Here is an 18,235-nt window from a genome sequence, read left to right on the forward strand (position 1 = left end):
ACTGATATAGTAAAACAGTTCATATCAAATGCACAGGCACAATTCGGTGTTGAAAAGGTTTCCAGAAGTTCAATCGTACCGAATACCAAAACCATAAGCATAACAATTTCAATCCATTTGGACGCTGCCATAATAAACACGGGGTTTCAATAGTATCTCTCTGACAAGCGCTGTCAACTGCAAGTCGCTGGTTTATTTGCGTTGTGTTTTGTAACAGGCAGACATTCTGGTGGCCTTGTCAGAAATTGTTTGTGTCAATATTTATCTTTCACTTTCAAGATGGAGCAACGTCTTCCACCTGTCCCATGTCTAGACACTTTTCAATGGTTTATCTTTGGGCCACGCACTCCTTCTCCCATTTCAACATCACACTTGTATTTGGAATTCCCTATTTTTCCATGGTTTGTTTCATTTTAATTGATTTCAATTTGTTGTCATCATTGAGCAACTTAAGGTACTGATTTGGCTATGTTATCTTATTTGTTTCTTATGTTGTACACAATGTTGAACAATACATTCGACAAGAAGTATTCTTGGAGGACCTCTTAAACTACTTTCTTCCAATGTTGGTAGAAATCTTTCAAGTTAGTGGTCGCAATTTGAAATTGGAGCAACATAGAATCAAACCCCTACACTGGATAAGTGTTCAAACAAATGAAAGCATACCAGTTTAAAATGGAGGTTTCAGAAAACGACTGAAAGTTTTTTTAAAATTCTCATGCAACATTGTTTTTCTTTTAATATGGCCCTGGGGGTTTCAATAATTCTGCCCCTCCCCCCCCTCCTCAAAGTACAAAGTTGTTCTTTTGTTTTTTGTGCTTGGCAATATTGTTGGCTTCCCAATATTGATAATATGCACATTAATTTTCACATTACAGGGAATTAAAAGAAACAGTGTTAGCTTTCCCAGTTGTCAAAGAAAATGTATCCAAGGATGGATAGACATTCTTCAGCCACTCTGTTTTCAGAAGGGAGGAGGAAATGATGTTCTGTGGGTGGGCTATAAAAGCTAATATACAATAAATACTTTAATATATAAACCCTTCCAGGATTTGGATTTTTAAAGCCATGATAACATTTAATCCATGCATGCTCATAAGGATGAAGTTCACCCAATGATTGTTGGCTAGAAGAGGTTATTCTTGGTTGGGTGTGCTTCAAATTTTGACAAACTACTTGTGTTTCCTCAAAACATCTATACTCATTCATTTTACTTATCCTCACAAGGGTCGCTGGGGGTGCTGGGGCCTATTGTAGCCAACAGTAGGCATGGGACACCCTGAATTGGTTCCTGGTAAAACGCAGGGCACAAGGAGACGGACAACCATTCACACTTGCATTTTTCAGAGATATGGATGTGAATCGGAGTGGGTAGAATCTGGAGTACCCAGAGAAACCCCACGAAGTGACAGGGAGAACAGGCAAACTCCACACAGGATGGTCAGAACCCAGCCTTGATCTCAGAAATGTGAAGCAGATGTCATCTATCCATTCATCCATTTTCATCTGCGTCATTTGATGTTAATAGCCCGATAGCAAGTTACACGGGCAGCTATTCTGGTTAGAAAAGGGTTAACCCAAGAGTAAAAATCCAGGTAATAAAAATTGAATTGATATACCTGTTATAGACCTTCCATTGATCTAATCATCTTATATTTTGCCTTTTTGATGCTCATTTTGTGATTGGCTGTAATGCCATGCGGGATCTATCCTGCAGATGTGCACAGCAAGCGACTTTTTATTAATTGTCAGCTATGTAAACAGTCCCTTGTTTTTTTGACCCCGGCCCGTATCCCAGTACTAAATCCCCATCATTCTATCCTCCTGTTCTGAATTCACTTACTGGCTTTCTCTTTTACCTCAGATGCAGATCTGAAGGCTTTCATATTTACTTTTAATGTTCTTCTCCCTTTAGAAAAACAGTGTAGTGACCTGTAAAACCTTTGCAGCCCACTTCTATTGGCCCTCGCCGCGTTTGCCAGCCCTGCCTTTTGCATTCCTACACCCGATCTTTATGCTTTGTCCGTTTTTGTTTATTTTTCTCCACATCACCCTTTGGTTGAGTGTCTTAGTTTGAGAGTATTCTTGCAGGTGTTTATAGCTGTATCCACACACTCAGCAAATGTCCTACAGGGATCTTTGATTGGGTTTAACATTGGCACTTATAGAAAAATGACGTCAGCACTAAAATGAAACCCCTCAACTTATTACCTTTTTTTATTGCTTTCAGATATGCCTAATATGTGCATTGTGGCCGCCTTCACCAAAACCCTGAAAAAGGGCTCAGCCCACAGAAAATCGTCATTTTTTTGGCCTATCGGCTAAAAAATGAATCACTGACAGTGCAGGACTGAAATGCTGTTGCATGATTTTGCGACATTCACGACTAAAATTTATGTGCAGATCATTACTACTTCAATACCTGGAAATTTCCAGGCTGGTTCTTGACCATCTTGTCCAACTACATTAGTGTATGGTATGCAATTAGGTATCAATTAATATATAAAGCTGATGTAGCCACAGCCGTCCGCTTTCTTATTTTATTATTTTGCGAATAATGAATGCATGGAGAGAATTTCTTTTTAGGAATCGAGGGCATATTAATGATATCAGCTCAAATCCTCAAATCCTATCATTGATTATCCAAATTTCACCTTTCATTTTGGTCAATACTTAATTATTTTAGTGTTAGGGTTAGTTGGTCGGTTTGTTTGCTTTTCGCCTATTGTGTCCCTCATGGTTTCCCTTCCCTCATGTGATCAGGTGTTTGTACTATGTAATCAACCCTTGTCTGTCTATTTAAACCCTGTGTGTTTGTTAGTATTTTTTGGGATCGTCTGATTTGTTTACTCCATGCCAAGTTACCACGCCATGCTCCATGTTCCTCGTTCCCTCATGTCTTCTGTCAGGTATGGTTTTGTGATTTGATGTCTAAGTCCTTGTTATTTTCTAACGATTCCTGCCTGAAGTATTAAAGGTTTGTAGAGCACTCCACACACTCGTCCATTGCCTGCATTTGGGTCCAACCACGTTCCACGCTCCACGACCGACTTATCGTAACATTTAGTTTTCACAGACGGAGATGGATGTAGTTTTTTTCCACAGTATTTATTACTTAAATATTGGATCTACAATGTTTTTGCATACCACATATAAAACTAATGGGTTCTTTGGTGAAAAGCCATTAACAACATTAAATGGTTTGGGACAACACTAATATGTAACATTGTGCTAATATTATTGTATGTGTTTTGACCACGAAAAAAACAATAGTATACAATAGATATGGATATATTCCGTTACAATGCAGCAATACTGTATTGTTGTGCATTCATTTCAAGTACTGGGTCACACAAAAAAGCAACTTTTTAACCATCCAAGAGAACCATGAGTGATGGAAGAAACATATTTTGTTCCTAGTAAATGAAACCTTTAAACATGCCATTTGAGAAACTAATGGGATTTTCATTTGTTTAAAATGACGTCCTTCAGACGGCGTCTTCCTGTACCACAGCCTTCTTAAAATCTGCTGTTAAGATTCCTCGTTGACCGCTGCAACATCTCAAATGCGAATTTCATCTTGAATTCACCCTGGTTGCTAAAATGGCTGAATGCTTACTTGCTCAAGGCCACTGTCTTGCAGTGCTATCACTTGCTCATGTCTGTTAATATGCCCCCCGCCCCCAAATTCCCCTCTTTTCACCCTGTTTATCTTATTTGCCAGTATATATCCAGTGCTGATGAGCTTTGTTCCTTCTTCATAAAAATGCTCTCCACAGAATTCATTAAAATGCACTGAATTCCAGCTCTCACAGGTCAAACGTTGAAGGATTTAAATCACAGATGTCAAAGTGAGGCCCCTCGGGCCAAATTTGTCCCGTCACATCATTTTGTGTGGAGAGTAGAGTAAACGACTTTCTGTTTTATGATCAAATTCAAATGATTATAGATCTATAGAGAAAATTTCCCCTTTTAAAATCAATAGTTGCTAAAGATTTGTTCTAACTTGAAAAATGATCTAACGATTAGCACGATCGCAAAAGCAGCCGATTCATTAATCGATTAATTTCAGCAGCCTAGTTGGAACACATAACGGAACTCCAAATCACAGAAAAATGAGTTGGACACCTTTGATTTAAATGTTGTGTGACAAATCTGCAATTGTATCACAAGCGTTCAGTGCGCTGTACAGAAAAATCCCACAGTATATAAGCAATCCCCACCAAGAAGTCCATTGATGTCTCCAGTCATGCTTTCTTTCCCCTGGAATAACCTCGCCTTGAATGCCCCTTAAGAAGCAAGGCATGCGTGATAACTAAACGTGTCAGCGTGCGGGTCTGTGGGAGAGCAAAGTGCTCGAGATAAGCCACTTTCTCCCTCTCACACGCACGCTCGCACGCACGCACGCACGCACGCACGCACGCACGCACGCTCGCACGCTCGCAGGTAGTCGTGTATTATTCATGCGCTGGCTTCCACGTGTGCCGCCGCTCTGGGATGGTCCTTGTTCGGCCCTGTGATTGGACACACCTCCAGGCTCCATCGTCTCATCCAGGCGGGGGCGGGGCCTGCTTGCCACACAACACCCACGATTGGCCCCGAATGAGAAAATTTACAGCTTTATCTCCGCGGGTTCGAGGAGCAGGTCGCTGGGTTATAAATAGAGCCTTCAGCTCGGTGGGGCTGAGAAAATGAGCATCGGCGCCCGGCGACCGCTCCATGATCTCTGTGAGGAGGATGCTGCAGCAGGCGCTAAGGGTATCCGGCCGGAGCGCCACCCCCCTCCTCAGGTGGATGGAAAGGTGGGCAGAGGGGGCTGCTGCGGCCGCCCCCGACGGGACGGTGGTGAGGAGCCTGGACAGCATGCCCGGACCGTCGGTGCTCGGCTTCGCCTGGGACTTATTCGCCCGCCGGGGACTGTCCAAGTTGCATCAGTTGCAAGTAGGCTCGTGTTCAACCACAGATTTCAATCTCATTATGCAAATTGAGCAATGTTTGAAAATGACGAGAAGTAGCTGTATCCAGTTTTCATGCTGAGTTATAAGTATAGTTGTAGTTATAAGAGTTTTTTTAAAGTGTTTTTTATAACTATTAAATTGTGCTTCTGTCCCATTTGTGTTTTTCTATTAATCAGGGGTGGCGAACACGTGGCTCTCGAGCTGGATGCGGCTCTGCTTCTTATCGTATTCTGTATATAACTGGGGCTCTTTGCCTTGTTTCATCTTTCTCTTGTTTTATTCTCTTAAAACACACTCAAATTCATTCATTAGAAACAAATAATAATTTATATTTTAAAAATAATTTGGCAGGATTTTTTATGCTGCTTCTGACATAAACTGTGGCTCTTTGACTCTAACACTTTCAAATTTTGGCTCTTTGTGTCTACCTTGTTCGCCACTTTTGTATTAAGCATAACCTTCAGCAAGATGTGAGCATCTATAGCAGGGGTGGTGAAGACGTAAGACACAAAGAGAAAAAAAATTAAACTGCGAGAGTCAAAAGCGGCATAAAAAAAATCAATCTGCCGAATTATTTTAGAAAAATAATTAATTTGTTTTCAATTGGTTCAAGTGAAGTTGAGCATGTTTTACGAGAAAATAAAAATAAGAGAAACAGGAAACAAAGCAAAGAACTACAGTATATATACACAATATGATAAGAAGCAGAGCCCCATTCATTTTGGCCGGGAGCGTGTTTGCCACCCCTGGTTTAATACATGCAAAGTCTCAGTATGATTATGCAGATTAACATCCACGTGCTGTTAAATTAACACTTTTGAGAGTGCCACTAAAACCTGAACTCCAGTTGGTTGTATCTCACTGTGCAGACTTACCTATTGTTTTATCGAAACTTCCAAATCCTACTGATCAACTTCCAACATGACACAGAGTTAGTTGTTTTTTTCTTCCCTTTTGTACAACCTAATCCATAACTTTGTGTTTGAAGTGTTATTGTGAAACAGGTCCCCTTGCATAACATTCTTACTTGCACTAAAAAGTTCATCAAAAAGCTTCTTACATGACACTTGAGATCATTAGTACTAGTCAGTCACCATGTAAAACAAAAGGGATAGCGGTCATCAACTTTGGTCAAAGAAGAAAACGTTCAGATGTACCCAAGTGAGGTAGTTTCATGACTTCCAATGTTTTATGTGTATTCCAGCTTGAGGGATTGCAGCGGTACGGCCCCATGTGGAAGGCGAGCTTTGGCCCCATCTCCACGGTCCATGTGGCTCATCCCGCACTTATTGAGCAGGTGCTAAGGCAAGAAGGCCAACGCCCAATGCGCTCTGACCTTTCGTCCTGGAAAGACTACAGAAAGCTCAGAGGTCAACACTACGGGCTTCTGACATCGTAAGTGTTCTTTTCTTTTAAATTGTCAGCTAAAATGATTGGCCTGAAGCCAGTTGGTGTTGTGCTACGCCAATAGCTGCAATGACCTATAGGGCTGTTATGTCTGCTAACTAGGCTGCCTAAATTAATCGACTAATCCAGTTTTTCTGGATAGCGGAAAATCATAAAGTCAACTCACTTGACTAACTTTTGCGCATCACACAAAATGAAGTGGTGGGCCGGACCTGGCCCCTGGGCTGCCACTTTGACACTTGTGACTTGACATATAGGAGGAACTTTCACTTGAATAATTACATTCAAAATGCAAAATTGTTTACTGAAAATAATCCATTATGCATGCAACACACTTACTCTGCAATGTATTCAGGAGAAAAAAATGTTTTGTTCCCCCAAAAATCTGGAAAATTTGGAAAAATGTCCATTTATTCATCAACAGAACAAAGGAAACATATTCAGCATCTGCTCTTCCAATGTAGTGAAGATAATACATTACCTTATTTATTTAGTCCAACATGCTTAGTGTCACACGTAATGTAAATCACTTGTTAATTAGGGTCAGATTAGTGAATTGTGCATTTGAGAGACGGATATCCCCGGTTGGCTTGGGTCGAAAACTCACTTTTGCTAAATAGGTTTGCGCTATTTTTAACGGGGTGTGACTGTTATTAATAGTGTAAAGACTAGTTATATACATAATACATTAAGAAAGCAGATTAAAGAAACAATGCAAAGAAAAATATGGTAAAATTAGCAGTTTTATTTAATTATTCTGACTAGCAATTGTCTACTTAGAAGTGATATCACGATTGTCATAATACTGTAATATTGCGATATTAAAGGTGCCTTGAGATTGTGGTCTTGTCTTTGTGTAAAATGCGACGTTTTAAATCATTCATTTTCCGAACCACTTATCCTCACTATTGGTTACGGGGGTGCTGGAGCCTATCCCAGCAATCCACACTTTATACAGTGAGGACCGACCTGGGATCGAACCCTCGACCCCAGAACTGTGAGGCCAACGCATTAAAACCACTCGATCACCAGGCCTCCATGAGGAGACAAAATTCAACTTTTCTTATTAATTCTGTACTGAAAATAGGCAGTGTGTTTTTTTAAGTCCAAAGTGAAATTGTTCCACCATGAATGTTTTAATATCGAATTTTGGCATCTGTAGGTTGTGAGCTGCGTGGAATGTTTATGTAAGCCATCACATCTAAATGAAAACGTTGATATATGTGGTGCGCAGTGAAGGCGAGGAGTGGCAGGAGGTGCGAAGCCTACTCGCCAAGCACATGTTACGGCCCAAGGCGGTGGAAGCTTACGACGAAACCCTCAACGGCGTGGTCAGTGACCTCATCGTCAAACTTCGCCAGCGCAGACATGCCGAGGGCCTCGTGACCGACGTGGCCAGGGACTTTTATTACTTCGGTCTCGAGGGTAAGCTCAAATGCAGTTTGGGGGAGTGTCATGTGATAAAGCTGACATTTCCAACATGTGTGCACGTAAAGCCTGACTTGAGCATTTTTCTCGTTCCCTTTTCCACTCAAGTAGGATCATTTTATAGTCATACTACTCGTAGTACCCTGACCAAATTAAGGCGCAACAAATTGTCTAACAAGCGCTTCGAACACTTACGGACTCACAACGTTTGAGCAGCCAATTGGATTGTTCACAAAATACCATCTCTGCAAATGTTCTCTGTATCAGTGACATTTTTGACCCTTCTTCTTTTCCCCTCAGGAATCTCCTCTGTGTTGTTTGAGTCCAGAATTGGCTGCCTTGAGCCAGTTGTTCCAAAAGAAACAGAGCTCTTCATTGAGTCCATCAACACTATGTTTGTAAAAACCCTTCTTACCATGGTCATGCCAAAATGGATGCACATGCTCTTCCCCAAACCATGGAAGACCTTCTGTCAGTGCTGGGACAACATGTTTGAATTTGGTAGGTTCCTACAGTGGTAACGCATACTTCAAAATGTGTGGCTTTTATCTCTACATACACTTTTTTTTTGTCTAAAATATGTCACCTTGGTTTCATAAAGGTTGAGAAACTGTCAATATAAACAGTCAACTCTTACTTCAGCTGTCGTAATGAATCTGATTTGACTGCGTACGTGTGCCTAATGAAGTATTTATTCTCTTGTCCTTGTGCTAATTTCTAGCTAAAGGCCACATTGACAAACGCCTGAGGGAAGCAGAGGAAAAAAGCAATGGAGACAAAATGGAGGGCAACTACATCGCCTATTACCTCTCCAGGACTGATTTGCCAATAAAGACTGTTTACAGCAACATCACAGAACTGCTGCTTGCAGGTGTCGACACCGTAAGGCCAACCATTCAATTTGTATTTATACATTCAGATATTTATTAGTACTTGGGCCGTCAATAGTATGTAAGCCGGTTAATTTATTATAGAAAACACCTGAAGCAGTTCAGACAAAATAAACATCCAATCCCTTTGAATCCGAAATTACGATTGACGGTGACGGACGTCCCATCCGTTTGGACTGGGGGGCCTGGCAGCCATCATTCTCTGAATGAATGGGACATCCATCTCCTTCATAGGAAGATATTGAGTGATAACACGACAACAAAAAATTTGACACTATTTAGTGTTTGTTAAAAACTGGATAATATTATCCACCTTGTGGACTTTGTGTGTGTGGCTCCAGTTTCTTATCTAGGTCTACAATGTCTTGTGTGTCTTGTGTCTGTCTTGCTACTGCAACCAAGAAATTTCCCGAATATGGAATGAAATAAAGTTATAATCTAAAAAAAACATACTGGAAGCAGTGCTCCCGAGAGACTTTTGAAAAGAAAATGAACTTTTTACTAATTAATGGGCTTCTGCTCGTTTTTAGCTTGCCATCATAGTAATCTATTTGTGATTTACAGATATCCAGCACAATGTCCTGGTCGTTATATGAGCTGTCGCGTCACCCTGAGGTGCAGGCCTCACTCCGCGATGAGGTCATGACGGTCCTGAAAGGCAGAAAATTACCCCGGGCTGAAGATGTAGCTCGCATGCCTCTAATGAAGGCCACTGTCAAAGAAGTGCTCAGGTAGGATTCCCCTTGGAAGAGGCAAAGCCAGAATACGTCGTTTTGATCGTGCTTGGGACTGGCCATCTTTTCCAGGTTGTATCCGGTCATTCCTGCTAACGCTCGAGTCATTACTGAGAAGGACATCCAGGTTGGAGGCTACCTCATTCCTAAAAATGTGAGTGTTGAAAAGAAATCCCAAACACTTGAGGGGCAGCATCAATATATCTAAGACTCAAATCGGTGTTTGCAGACTCTGATCACGCTGTGCCACTTTGCAACATCCCGCGACCCAGCCGTGTTTCCAAATCCAGACGAGTTCCTGCCGCAGAGATGGTTGAACAAGGACCAGACTCACCACCCATACGCCTCTGTGCCTTTCGGCGTGGGGAAACGCAGCTGCATAGGGCGACGTATTGCCGAGCTGGAACTCTACCTTGCTCTGGCTAGGGTGAGAAAGCTTTCCAGTTCTCTTGCTTAAATTTCATTTCGTCTAGATGAGTGTCCATTTGTGCAAAAGTTCAGTACAGTTCTCTATTTGGCCTTCCATGAAGCTGAATAGCATCACTTTTACCTGCATGATAAATTAATGCTCAGATTTGACTGATGTTCTCAAATTGGACATCATTTGGTGATAGATTTAGCTTATTTGAATGCCTTATGTCATGAGGTACATTCAGTAATTAGTAATCTGTGGTATGTATCCACTTGTCCTCATACATATTTGTATGTGGAATTTGCGCCCTCTTGTGGAGTTATGTTTCAAAGAAGAGATGGTAAGGGGCATCTTGATTTGGGAAGGTCTGGGAATTTTAGTTATTTAAGTGAACATTGAGCAAAAGGGGTAAAATCCTGACCAGCTTTTTCAAAAGAACAGAAAAGGAGAGACGAGTAAAAGTCAGAAATCTGATATGAAAACAGCTTTATTTGCACAAAGCAACAGTAGAACTAAAAGCTACTCTTCATACTAAGTAAATTGCGAATGTACATGCCTAGTAAGCATATTTGTGAGGAAACCGTAATAAATGTTTGGCAACATTGGTGTCAGATTACGAAAAAAAACACTCCCCTAAAATCACATGAGTGAAAATTCTACAAGCCTAAGACCTCTGCAATTTCCAATCTAAAAACTAAAGGCAATGCACCATTACGACCGTCATGTGTGTCAATCAAAACTGATCATTACTGTATTCGATCCAACATGCCTGCAAGTGTACCTAACGCCGTGGCCAAATCTACACTACACTGTGTCACGTTTACCATGTGGATTGAACACGTTTAAGTCTCCGTTGTCGGTTTCTGCTTGAACAGATCCTGATAGAGTTTGATGTACGGGCAGACCCCAAAGGCGTTTCCGTGAAGCCCATGACACGGACCCTGCTGGTTCCTGAAAATGTCATTAACCTGCAGTTTGTTGAACGATGACCCGCTCTAGCGAGCGAGGCTGAGTTACGTGAAAGCTACCAGGGATCTCAAGAGCACACGGCAAGCGGGCAGGGTCACGTCAAAAAGGTTAAAAGCCCACCGGACGGACGCCTCTTGAGTAGAAAGCAGTAACTGAGGCACTCCATGGGAAATTAACTACAGCCTTTGGATTTACAATAGCGTACTTTTGCACAAAGTTCCCATGAATGTCGTTAAAAAAAATGCTCCTCAGATCCTGTTTCATTGATCATCATTGGACATTTAAGCCTTTTAAGCTGATTTTTGTATCAGAGCACATGTGATTAAGAATGTTTCATTTTAGGATTGGACTTCCCACATTTTATTCTTAACCAAGTACATGGTCTAAGCAAAATGTATGCGCTATAAAAATTTGATCGCCAGGGCATTAGGGTGATAAATGTCAAATTTGAGCAGTGTTCAGGGATGCTAATTGATTTACACATTGTTCTCATTTATTATCTGTTTTTTCTCCATGTTGAATCAGGTTAATTCTTTGTTTCCAAACTCATATGGTTAAGATCTATTAACTTCACATGTAACATTTTAACTAATATATTATCATTATTAAATCAAACGCACTAATGGTATAAAAATAATGAATATGTTTACTTTTGTAGTATTAAACATTTTTAAAAAACTAAAAAACAACTGTATAAATTAGAAGAAATGGCATTTTTACATTATTTGCTTGGTAAAATTAATTTGTAGCATATATGTAATTGATGTGATTTGTTTTGTTTAGCTAAGAAGGCAGGTCATTTTTTTCATGCTAAGTATCATTTATAGTTATCACCATCAACATTTTTTCTCACTGATTATTTATTGCAGTTTTTTTAAAGGGTGGGGACAAAATGGAAAGAAGTTAATCCGTTATACGCGCAATGCATTGAAGTATCATGAGGTATGCTTCACTTTTTTGTGTGATAATTGAAATTTAAGTTTTGTTTGATGAGAATGTTTTGGTTGAAACTCCAATTTGTTCTACTTCAGTTTTTTTTAAAGATAAAAATACTTCACTGAAAAGAACATCAGAACAGCTTTGGGCATGGAAAATTGATGAGTGGTCATTTACAATCTGAAGTATTAATGGAAATGATTGTCGTGAAGTTGCTAAGGTTAAAAAAATGCAAAACAAAACAAAAATGATGGGTTCTTTTGCAGAATCTGCACTCAAATGGCAGCTGTGGAAAATATGACTTTGTATCAACAAAGAGGGTGAAAATGTTTTGAATTCACAAATACTTTGTAAATACATATGGCTGTAATGTTTGAAACAATGCACACACTTTTTCTTTTTACAATTTGTAAGTGTAGCAACATTTGTGTCTGAATTCTGTATTTATTGTAATTTAACATGCATTTTTTTTAAAACTACGTATACATAACAATAAAATCCTTGGTACAATTGCAGTGTTTTGTCCATCTTTCCCAGTGTGGCTATGGAACCCTAATCTACTATTGCAATTTGAATTGAAATGATTAAACTTTCTCAGAAATGGCTGTAACAAAACTTTTGGCACATCCACATAAATTTCTTTGAAATAGTTTTTTAAAAGTCAAAGTTCTTGTGTGTGGATTGCAAAGAGTCAATACTTTTGACCGGATATCTCATCATGTTTGCATTTGCAACAGACATTGCATCCAAATGAAAATGATTAATGCACAAAGAAGCTACTGTAAAAAATGCTCTCTCGATTAGATGAATGTTCAAATGAGCACTTTTTAAATCGAATGCTTTTATTGTCATTATACAAGTATAATGAGATTTAAAGCTTCACCACGAAGTGCACAAATAACAACAACAAACAAACAGACATAAATAATCAATAAATACTAACAATAAATAAATAATCAATAAATAACAAATACATAGTTAAAAAAATAGAATATTTTTCCATTTTAAGTAATTGAATAAAATAAAAACAATCTGTATTTTGACTAAGCTTGCACCACCATTGTGCGGGGAAACAAAATGAATGAATGCAGGGCTGTTCTAAACAGTTTTTAGGCGCAAATAAAGCTATAAGTAATACCACAGAGCTTGTTCCCTGCGATTGGCCAGCCACTGACATCAACGTTACCTGGGATAGGCTCCAGCACCCCCCGCGACCCTTGTGAGGATAAGCGGTTCGGAAAATGAATAAGAAAATATTACTTGGCTTGATGAGACTGTTCATTAGTAGTACTACATATATTTTGCCTGAATTTCCACCAGTCCTTAAGATGGCGCAAATGTGCAGACAACACATCCGATGACTTCAATACGTTCGTAGAAGAAGAAAAACAACCACAAAGAGCTTTATGCTAACTGTATCTAGCAAGGACATCATTATGTAGTACAATAACGTGCCTTCTCAGCTGATTTGTATCAACTACACGTTTGCTTTAAAAAAAATTGCATTACATACAATTAACGGATCGAATCCCACAATAAACCATCGCAGGCACGGTGAGTTACGTTAAAGTGTTCCTAGCTAGTGTTAGCTTGCTAGTCAACAGTCGATCTTTTTAGCTTTACTCAAAATCTTATTTGAGCTCAGCAAATTATAGATAGCATGAGTAACGCCGTTTTGATCTTATAGTGCATTCCCAGGTCGTTTTAATTTTGTGTTATTTGGCTCGTCACAGCTAATAGTATGGAGTTGGTCTTGTTTTGATATTCGCACCGGGCCTGTGGCTACCCGCTCACATGTAAACAAAAATACTCGATATGAAAATCACGTTGTTTACATTCGACTGTCAGAAAGAATGGATTCAGTATGCTTCATCATGGGTTGAAAGGCCATTATATGTGATGTCTGAAACAATCACGTTTTCACATCACTTTTTCATTGGCAGTGGAAAGAAAATTGTTTGTTTAAACGTCTCATCTGATCATCTGATTAGCAGCCAAAATACTCCCTGTTGTTTCAGTTTTAATTATTTGTTCTCATGTTTAAATGAACACTTGTCTTTTCACATTTTAGAGTAATAAAACATCAGCAAATAAAAAATATCCACCACCATGATAATGTTTTTCCCCCCTCCACTGCTTTAGTTTTGCCACTGCATTTTATCGCATGAATACAGGATTGTAATTAATGTATAGGTGATTAAAAGACAGATATTCGTCTTTGTTCTGTTTGAGCAGATGCAAGTGGGGGAGCCTGGTGTGCCCATGGCAGTCGCAGGTTCACACAGCCGCTCAGAAGACGAAGAGTCACTTGTTGTAAAAGATGTGAAAAGGACAGCCACGCAAGCCTTTGGTGGCGGTGTACCCAAACGGCGAAGTTCTTCCAGGTTTCATTTGATCTTTACGCTATTTTTACCTTGGTAATCTGGTGGGTTAGATTAAAAAAATGATTTGTTCCTTCAGGTCGATAAAGAGGAAGAAGTTTGACGATGAGCTTGTCGAAAGCAGCCTCGTCAAATCATCAAGCAGAGTTAAAGGAGCTCCTCTTATGGAGCCATTGCGCTGCTCAGGTAGTGAGCCGTCATCCAGCGAGAAAAAAAAGGTAAAGAAAACCCAAACGGTAAAATTGCTGAGCCGAATCACAATTACAATATCCTCTTCCACATTATTCTGTCAGCTTTCAAAATCTGCACCGACTTTAATGCCGCCTCTCGGCATGCTGATGCATCCTTCGCCGATGGCCAAAAGAGTGAAGAAAAGTAAACAGGCGCTACATGTCACAAAAGACTTAGGCCGCTGGAAGCCCACCGATGACTTGCTGCTTATTAATGCAGTGCTACAGGTGAGTTGCTCAGAATACGTTATACATACTTATTGGCATGGCTCAGTTGGTAGAGAAGTCTTCACCCAACTCGGCTTGGGTGCCCAAACCCAGTATGAATTTAGTACCAGTTCCAAAGCAACCGGTTGTAACCAGACTAAAAAAAATCCAACAATTTGGCACCTGAGTTTTCTGGGTGTGTATAAATGAATATGATGGCTGTGGCACGTTTCCCAAGCTACAGTCAGGCGGCACAGAAAGAGTATATTATGTCAATTTAAGTGTAAACTGAGATTGTTTTTTCAATCCACACCTAGAAATGAGTTGAAAACATCCGTCAGACCTAAAGCATTTCAAATTGGTGCCCGTTGTTACCAGGCTGTATGGGATCCTAAATGTTTTGTCTATTTTCCGCAGACCACAGACCTCACATCTGTTCATTTGGGAGTCAAGTTCAGCTGTCGTTTCACTTTAAGGGAAATTAAAGAGCGTTGGTACGCACTCCTTTACGATCCCGTCATCTCAAAGTAAGACAACAGGCATACAAAGAGAACGTCCTCCTTTCCCTCTGTCAACGTCGTGACCTTTCGCTTTCCTCCCTGTGCTCGTGGTCCTTCAGACTTGCTTGGCAGGCCATGCGACAGCTTCACCCCGAAGCTGTAGCAGCCATACAAAGCAAAGCTCTTTTCAGCCAGGCCGAGGAAGTACTCCTATCCAAAGTCGGTTCGGTCAGTCCACGCGTTTCTTCAATGATTGCCTCGCTCACAGTTGTAACCATGCAGCTGAATCGGCTTCCTATTCCTTTGTCTGTCATTAAATAGACAAGCCAACCCAAACTTGACGTATTCCAGGAGCTTCTGAGTAAACATCCGAGTGTCTTTCACCAGTCTCGCACCCCCAAAAGTCTGCTGGTCCACTGGCAACTTTTGAAACAGTACTACCTTCTTGATGACCAGAGTGGTGAGTTGTTTGATGCACTTTTTTCTTGTCCCCACAAAATAGTTTATCAGTGCGACCTTAGCACTCTGAATGTTGCATTCATATGGGAGGAAATTGGCTTTATATTGTCACTATAACCAGATCTGTCCTTTTGGGGGGGGGAATGAATGCATTTAATTTTGTAGCCAAAAAACAACATTTATAATAGTTACGTTTGTCATGTTCAACCTGTGAAGTTAACAGTTCTGTATCTTTATTTACAATTTTATTGACATTTTATAACTTTTAATTGTTTTATTTTCCAGGGCTCGTATGTATTGAATTGAATTGAATGCTTTTATTGTCATTATACAAGTAATATGAGATTTACAGCATATCCAAAAAACAAACTGAAATTAAATTTTGGTGTAGTGTTGCAAGGCTAATGGCCACACTTATACTAAATGTATATATTGTAGCCTCAATGACCTAAAATGTGATGTCAAGTTTAAATTCTTTTTATTTACTTTTTATTCTATTATTCTTTTTGAAATTACCAAAGAATAGTCACTTGCTCTATATAAATAATTACTTGTTCTGTTTCAGTCCAACCACTCCCAAAGGGGGACCAAGTCTTGAACTTCTCTGATGCGGAGCAGATTGTTGATGAGGTCAAGCTAAAGTAAGGCCCACTTTTATTTTTGATGTACACATTTTTATCAATATACTGTTTTATTTGTGGGGGCTCCAAGCAATGGGCCTCTTAGAATGGCTTTTTGGAGTTGTTGTTTCAAAGAATCTATCATTTTTTGGCACACAGGGAGAGTAGAGATGAAGTGTTGGAACACGGTAAGAGGGATAAAAGCTTCTGTTTGTGTAGTCAAATATGATATATATAATATTTGCTTTATCTTTGCAGAACTAATGATATCTGACCGGCACCAAAAAAGAGAGATCAGGCAGTTGGAGCAAGAGTTGCCTCGCTGGCAAGTCCTTGTGGACAGTATCACAGGTACGTACGTAGACGATTGGTCTTTCACTTCAGTAGCTTGAATGGGTATGTACTAAGGTTTAGGGATCCACAACTGAATTTACATTTAACACGTGTATATCGAAAAGCATTGGGGGAAAAATAAGCACATAAAAGTAGTGATAATTGGCATAGTTTAGTCATGTAGAACTAGTGATAAAAAAAATGCAAATTTAGAAATGATCTAAAAATGTATGTACATTTAATAAAAAGGAGGGATTTATTAATAATTTTATCCCTATTTAAAAAATATAAATACAGTAATCCCTCGATTATCGCGACTTCACTTATTGTGAAATCATTATTTTGCGATTTTATTCTGCTAGTAATTATTTAGATGTTGTTGTTTTTTAAGTTCATAAAAATGTGAAAATCCATGTCAAAACTCATAATCGGAAGCCACTCTGGCTACTAGGACTCAGCACTGAAGTACAAAATAAATAAATATTTATTTATTTATTTTTAATAGGGGTGAGCCTATTTCGCGATTTTTCCGATTATCGCGGGCATGTCTGGTCTACATTAACCGCGATATTCGAGGGATTACTGTATTCTTTTTTTTTTAATGATAACTTATGGCTGCCATTGATGGAACTAGACGTACAGCCCATTTTGACTGGAAAGGGGGGTTCATTGTTCATTGGCCTCTACCAATTGCACTTTTTTTTACTTAACCTGTGTGTCACAGGGATGAGCATGCCTGACTTTGACAATCAGACATTGGCCGCTCTCCGAGGGCGCATGGTTCGCTACCTCATGAGATCGCGAGAGGTAAATCGGACGGCGCCGCTCATTAGCCTGCGAGGCAGTTTCAATTGTACTTTTCTTAACTTGCCTCAATGTATTCTCACTCAGATTACGCTCGGCCGGGCAACCAAAGATAAACAGATAGATGTTGATTTGTCACTAGAGGGGCCTGCCTGGAAAATATCAAGAAAACAAGGTGGCTTAACATAATCACAATTTGAAATTCACAACCCTGCTCATGGTTAACTGTCCCTCGATGTTTCCAGGAATCATTAAACTGAAGAATAACGGAGATTTCTTCATCGCCAATGAGGGCAGACGGCCCATCTACATCGACGGTAGACCAGTCCTGTCGGGAAATAAGTGGAAACTCAATAACAACTCAGTGGTGGAGGTGCGAGTTTGAATCTTTCGTCAATTATAACAGTATATGATTATTGATAAGATACGCATGGGCATAAGCAGCGTTTGATCACATAAGTAAAACATATTTCCTCATTTGTGGCACTCAGACTTAGAGAAGCAATTCTAGATGACTAAATGGCGTTTTGCAATAGACCAGGGGTGTCAAAACTTTTGTCTACGAGGGCCGCGTTCAGAAAACAACATGTAACATATTTTGCTTACATCCTCCATTTCTTTATACAGATCGCAGGACTCCGCTTTGTTTTTCTAATAAACCAGGAACTCATCTCCCTCATCAAAGCCGAGGCAGCCAAGATGACGCAACCTTGAACGCTCCCCTCTGTTCTGTATTCAAAATTCCTATCTTGGATTCGACGAGCTGTTCTATGGACATTATCTGTGTCGTGGCGTTTTCCACTTTTCCAGAATACTTTATTTAAATTGTGTAGTGAATCTTTCCTATAATAAACTGGTAGACACGCGCACACATTTTTTGAAGTCCCTGTACAGTTTTTGCCACACTAAGGAAGTTGACGCACACGAATTTCGTAAATGCTCGCAAAACATGACATTGAAATCCCTG

At 39.9% G+C, this 18,235-nt stretch overlaps 2 protein-coding genes across 3 annotated transcripts; both read left to right on the forward strand.

The window, feature by feature from the left end:
* Positions 1–1,808: 1,808 nt before the first annotated feature.
* Positions 1,809–12,199, forward strand: cyp27b1 (cytochrome P450, family 27, subfamily B, polypeptide 1). 2 transcript variants are annotated; one of them, XM_077604000.1, is made up of 9 exons: positions 1,809–2,909; positions 6,163–6,353; positions 7,600–7,790; positions 8,094–8,294; positions 8,515–8,675; positions 9,248–9,414; positions 9,490–9,571; positions 9,647–9,844; positions 10,705–12,199. In XM_077604000.1, exons 2-9 carry the CDS (start codon positions 6,190–6,192, stop codon positions 10,816–10,818), a joined length of 1,278 nt encoding a protein of 425 aa, XP_077460126.1. In that variant the 5' UTR covers positions 1,809–2,909; positions 6,163–6,189; the 3' UTR covers positions 10,819–12,199. The 2 variants fall into 2 exon arrangements, with proteins under 2 accessions (XP_077460126.1, XP_077460125.1); XM_077603999.1 differs by lacking the exon at positions 1,809–2,909 and adding an exon at positions 4,422–4,941.
* Positions 12,200–13,081: 882 nt separating this feature from the next.
* mcrs1 (microspherule protein 1) lies at positions 13,082–18,141 on the forward strand. Its single transcript, XM_077603558.1, has 14 exons — positions 13,082–13,288; positions 13,970–14,118; positions 14,195–14,333; positions 14,409–14,573; positions 14,970–15,079; positions 15,172–15,280; positions 15,374–15,512; positions 16,077–16,152; positions 16,291–16,319; positions 16,390–16,482; positions 17,189–17,271; positions 17,356–17,443; positions 17,514–17,641; positions 17,896–18,141. The coding sequence occupies exons 2-14, from the start codon at positions 13,970–13,972 to the stop codon at positions 17,980–17,982; spliced, it is 1,395 nt and encodes a 464-aa protein (XP_077459684.1). The 5' UTR covers positions 13,082–13,288; the 3' UTR covers positions 17,983–18,141.
* The last annotated feature ends 94 nt before the right edge of the window (positions 18,142–18,235 follow it).

This window comes from Stigmatopora argus, chromosome 6 (assembly GCF_051989625.1).
Source record: "Stigmatopora argus isolate UIUO_Sarg chromosome 6, RoL_Sarg_1.0, whole genome shotgun sequence".
NCBI lineage: Eukaryota > Metazoa > Chordata > Actinopteri > Syngnathiformes > Syngnathidae > Stigmatopora > Stigmatopora argus.

Excerpts from the sequence above, each read along its gene's own strand:
- mcrs1 (XM_077603558.1), top strand. The coding sequence starts at position 13,970 with ATGCAAGTGGGGGAGCCTGGTGTGCCCATGGCAGTCGCAGGTTCACAC. Across the intron at positions 14,574-14,969 it reads TTATTAATGCAGTGCTACAG|ACCACAGACCTCACATCTGT; the intron begins GTGAGTTGCTCA and ends TATTTTCCGCAG. Across the intron at positions 16,153-16,290 it reads GTTGATGAGGTCAAGCTAAA|GGAGAGTAGAGATGAAGTGT; the intron begins GTAAGGCCCACT and ends TTTGGCACACAG.
- cyp27b1 (XM_077603999.1), top strand. The coding sequence starts at position 4,720 with ATGATCTCTGTGAGGAGGATGCTGCAGCAGGCGCTAAGGGTATCCGGC. Across the intron at positions 7,791-8,093 it reads TTATTACTTCGGTCTCGAGG|GAATCTCCTCTGTGTTGTTT; the intron begins GTAAGCTCAAAT and ends TTTTCCCCTCAG. Across the intron at positions 9,415-9,489 it reads ACTGTCAAAGAAGTGCTCAG|GTTGTATCCGGTCATTCCTG; the intron begins GTAGGATTCCCC and ends CATCTTTTCCAG.